Source organism: Penaeus japonicus, unplaced genomic scaffold (assembly GCF_977035675.1).
Source record: "Penaeus japonicus unplaced genomic scaffold, GWHDUDI00000001_assembly GWHDUDI00000002, whole genome shotgun sequence".
Taxonomy (NCBI): domain Eukaryota; kingdom Metazoa; phylum Arthropoda; class Malacostraca; order Decapoda; family Penaeidae; genus Penaeus; species Penaeus japonicus.
In genome coordinates, this window is record NW_028234404.1 from 8,872,944 (window position 1) to 8,877,943 (window position 5,000).

At 38.2% G+C, this 5,000-nt stretch overlaps 1 protein-coding gene across 2 annotated transcripts in view; it reads right to left on the reverse strand.

The window, feature by feature from the left end:
* The window catches only part of LOC122252786 (uncharacterized), a 10,485-nt gene that overhangs the window by 3,241 nt on the left and 2,244 nt on the right, over positions 1-5,000 (reverse strand). For both annotated transcript variants that reach the window (XM_043015447.2, XM_043015448.2), the window contains exons 2-8: positions 4,668-4,846; positions 4,261-4,397; positions 2,693-3,332; positions 2,388-2,456; positions 2,097-2,165; positions 1,290-1,466; positions 748-874 (exon numbers count right to left, since the gene is read on the reverse strand). In XM_043015447.2, coding sequence (XP_042871381.2) covers positions 748-874; positions 1,290-1,466; positions 2,097-2,165; positions 2,388-2,456; positions 2,693-3,332; positions 4,261-4,397; positions 4,668-4,837 — 1,389 coding nt within the window. In that variant the 5' untranslated portion in view covers positions 4,838-4,846. The remainder of the gene's footprint in view (positions 1-747; positions 875-1,289; positions 1,467-2,096; positions 2,166-2,387; positions 2,457-2,692; positions 3,333-4,260; positions 4,398-4,667; positions 4,847-5,000) is intronic.

The following is a 5,000-nucleotide window of genomic DNA, read 5'->3' on the forward strand; positions in this document are numbered from 1 at the left end:
ACTTACAGAATCTTGGATAATATAAAAAATAGCTCCTGTCATTGAAGACTGCTTTTTTTCAGAGGATGTAATATTATAGGGAGGGTGGGGGGAGGAATTTAAAAACAAGCAAACTGTAATGTAACTTTTAGTAATGGAACTATAAGATATCTTTGTTTCTGCAAAAGGATCTAGCCTTTTTATTACTATTCCTTTAGCTATAATGTAACATAATTCTGTTCCATGGAAGATTATTTCTCATTTAATTTGAATGCATTTATTTATATAAATATGACTAGCAAAGTTCAGGATATTGATAAATGTAATTGATGTACAATACTTGTCATAAAATGTAGAAAAAGCTAATTCTGTAGATGTAACTATTCAAAGTGTTAATCCCATAAATCCTGAACAGTGATGTTCAAAATGAAAAATACGAACACGAACACACAAAACCACAACTTTACCTGCAACACCAAGAGGGATACACATCAAGTGGAACACACACAAAACCTCAACTTTACCCAAAACACCAAAAGGCACGCACGCGCGCGTGCGCACACACACACACACACACACACACACACACAAAAAAAAAAAAAAAAAAAAAAAAAAACACACACACACACACTCACACACACACACAACATTATCCACAACACCAAAAGGCACACACACACATACACAACCACAACTTTACCTACAACACTAATAGGAACAGACAACCACAACCCCACCACCAACAACAGAGGGCAGTGGACAACTCACCCTGAGGGTATAGCACCTGCGCTGGAGTTCCTCGAGTGCCTTTAGCGATGCACTCTCCTTGGCACCCTTCTTGCTGGTGTCCTTGGCTTTACCAACCTGTGTGCCCTGGATCAACACTGCACACTCCCTGTGCAGGAGGGAAAAATTTATGAAATGAGAGGAAAATAAAATGTATATCTGTACTGTTGGTTGTCATCATGTTGTAACTCATTAAATATCAAACTCCTTTATCAATCAACAATATTATAAAAATAATCCTTATCACCATCAACATTATTATGATTATCATATCATCTATATCATCATCATCATTACTACAATCATCATTGTTTCAATTATCAATGTCGTCTTAAATATATATTTTTCTCTTGACATATTTACAAAGACACAGAATCACATTTAATAAAAGCTATATTTAATATTATTTCTTATGCTTCAGGAATTGTGGTTAAGTCACTGATCAATGAGCCAAGGAGTCATAGCACAATGAATCTCCCATCATTTTAAAATTCCAGAATGTAACATTATTACTAATAACTTACACATTTGGCCCCTGATCAGTACATTTGAACTCCACATTCATGTGAGAGAAGGTAGCTGACTGGTAGATAGTATTGACCACAGAGTTGGAATCGCGGTATTCGTGCATCAAAATGACGAACTTGGCTAGGGGGTCACGCTCGTTGATCTTGAATTTCATCACTGGTCTCTGCGCTTGCCTGAAATTTTTCCCGTGAGGGAAAGTTAGAGGGGTTATAAGTATTGGATATGCATATCTTGGCTGATGATTTAGATTGGGAAAGAGAGAGAGAGATAAAGATTGAGAGGAGAGAGGGAGAGTGAGAGGGTGAGAACAGAAATAGAAGGGGAAGGGGAAAATGTATGGGAAAGTGAAGGGGAGAGGAAGAGGGGGAGAAAGAGGGAGAGGGAGGGAGAGGGAGGGAGGGAGAGGGAGGGAGAGAGGGAGAAAGAGAGTGTAAGAGAAACTATCTTTATTCAAAAAGGTCAACATAAAAAAAATATATACTAATGCAAAATATTAAAATTCCCTAAATCCTGGATCCTCTGTTGCATTCCCTGAAAGGGGGCAAAGCTGTTGGTCTGTTTCACTGCAGGAGTAGCTGATGGCCTGGAAACATCACTGGTAATCAAAAATATTCAACATTTATGATTGATATAGATTCCTGCTTACTTACTGAATAGCCTTTTCTATTTCTGTTATGTCATATATATCTAACATGGTAACACTTGACAATTTGTGAAGCCCTCTTATCTGATGTTCTATTCATATGATAGACACTAATTACTGATTCATGGTAATTTACTGATTCATGTAACAAAATTCCTACCTTTGCTGCATTCCGTATGAGGGAGCAAAGTTGTTCATTTGTCTTACTGCGGGAGGAGTGGCTGCTGGACTGGAAACATTAAGAGTAAAGAAAATTGAATAAAGATTCTTCAAGATACAACACCCTCCCCTTTCTTTAACTGTCAAATTATTCACATCACTAACTGAATTGCCTTTCCTATCTGGTCTGTCATATATAGATATATAACATAGTATCACGTGACAATGTGAAGCTATCCTATCTGCTACTTTAGTCATATGACAGCTCCCTAATTCACAAAAGATTCCTTACCTTGGCTGCATTCCATTTGAGGGGGCAAAGTTGTTGGTCTTGTTAAATGCAGGAGGGCCACCTACTGGCCTGGAAATATCAAGGGTAATCAAAACTTTCACATTAATGATTATTAAAGATACCTCACTTGATGAAGATTATCAAATCATTCCTAAATGAATAAGGTCTCACTAAATTAATGCACAACAAAAGAGTACATAGGAAACATGGGCAAAACTATAAAAAATCATCATTGAAGTCACTGAATAAATTCTGTAAGTATTTAATGTCTAAGTACTTCACATTCTGCTCTTTCTATTTCTTACCCTTGTAAATGAGGACCTGGTCTTAACGCTCCTCTTCCTTGCCTGACACTTGATTGGCCAATTCCCCTTCCCGGCAGCAAGCCTTTGGCCTGCGCTGCTGCATTGGCAAATTTGGAATTATTCTGGACAGCCAATTTATATTTGTTCACTGACAAATTGATATTGTTCCTTGGCTGGTCATTCTGCCTGGGGTCTGGTTCACTGGTTGCTTCTGTTTCAGCTTCCTCCTCTTCAACTTCTTCTGTTTCAGCTTCCTCCTCCTCAACTTCTTCTGTTTCATTTTCTTCTACTTCAGCTTCATTCTCTTCAACTTCAGGAGTTTCAGGAAGGGTCTTTCCCAAATGAAGGACCTCACTGGATTTTACAAAGGCTAAGGGTCTCTGAGATAGGGGCAGCTTATTTGTGTTTCTGTGTTGCTGGTCTGTCTCATGTCTGGCAACTAACGTCTTGGCCTCATTCTGTGCCAGTTTCCTTTGCTTGGGTGGGCTTGTTTCCTGGGTGTCAGCATTCTCTATTTTAGTTTTCTGATTTTTCATTTGGTTGTCGCTGGATTTAACAAATGCTACAGGTCGCTGTGATAGGGGTACCTTCTTTGTATTTCTGTCTTCCTGATTTGTGTCGTTGATCTTTCTTTTTGGAGCTGAAAATTCAAAGAAAAAGTAAATACATATTACAGTCTCATCTGTATCTCAAGTCAATCTCTTTTCTTTATATAACACCAAAATCTTATCTTATAATAACATAAAGCACTTCTTTTTACTCATGTAAATGTTATAAAACCTTACATAAAGCAAAAATCTAACTGAGAAGTTCCTACACTGGGGTTTATGCAGAGGATTCTTATGGGTATACATGACTTATGACTAACAATCATTTATCTAAATTATATAACATACTTAACAAATAAATTCCTCTTATTTTAGTATCTTGGTAACTTTTTAAGATTCAGTAATAAAATTATTTTCATTTCTGTATCATTCAATATCAAATTTCAAAAGTTTGGATAAAAATACAGATAAAAATGACATGGCACATGTGGGACTATCTTATGACAACCTTCAAAACATTTCATTGCCGATAATACACCATTTCTTATATCTACAAGTTGGAAGGCTAATATTTCATGTACCTCCACATACACACACACATGGAAAAACACAGACATAGACCTACACACAAAAATACTCACACAGAAGAGAGGAGAAAGAGAACATAAGAGTGAGAAGGAGAGAGAGAGAGAGAGAGAGAGAGAGAGAGAGAGAGAGAGAGAGAGAGAGAGAGAGAGAGAGAGAGAGAGAGAGAGAGAGAGAGAGAGAGAGAGAGGAGGAGAGAGAGAGAGAGAGAGAGAGAGTAGGAGAGAGAGGAGAGAGAGAGAGAGAGAGAGAGAGAGAGAGAGAGAGAGAGAGAGAGAGAGAGAGAGAGAGAGAGAGAGAGAGAGAGAGAGAGAGAGAGAGAGAGAGAGAAAGAGAAACAAACACAGGAACAGAGACAGACAGAGATATTGCCCATTTCCACAGCCAAGCTTATTTATCTGCAAGTGAGCAAGGTCAAGAAGGGGAAGTCATTACCTCTCATGATTTTGGCTTCTGCAGCATCGGATGCTTTTACAAAAGTGCGTTGAAGCCGCGTCTTTTGCTTCTCCTTGTATTCTTTCCCTAGGTTGACACCCAAGGCTGCAATCTTTGCCATTGTCTCAGCTGGATATCTGGTGAATTGGGGATTCTAAGTCAAAATGTCTTCAGAGTAAAGAGGTCTATTCTGTGTGGAAAATTTGTCTTCAGAGTAAAGAGGTCTATTCTGTGTGGAAAATTTGTCTTCAGAGTAAAGAGGTCTATTCTGTGTGGAAAATTTGTGAAGTGGAAGACCTCTACTTCTGAGTATATCATATATAAAAGTGCATAAGGAAATTGACTCAGTAACAGGAGAAGGAGGATTAAAAGAAGAATAGGAACATAGGGGGAAAATTGCAACTTACTTGCACCCAAGCAGTTTTACATTTACGTACACCTGTGCAAGGCATACCAGCTGTTCCTCGGGAATCTTGCTTTTGTGTGCTAGCATGAATTCTCTCTTCAGTTTCCAGTGTTCCTCACTCTCATAGGGGAATCTGTACGTCTCTACATTCCATTTCTTGTTTACACTCATTTTGAACTTCTGAAACATTAGAGTAACAACTATGTACATATACATAAACATACAAACTGTGATTAATATGTTGTGACAGAATATTCCTATTTTGTAGCTTAATCCATTCGCGCCGGATGACGTGCTGACACATTTTGTGGTTTTTGCGTCAGACGCCGGTGAC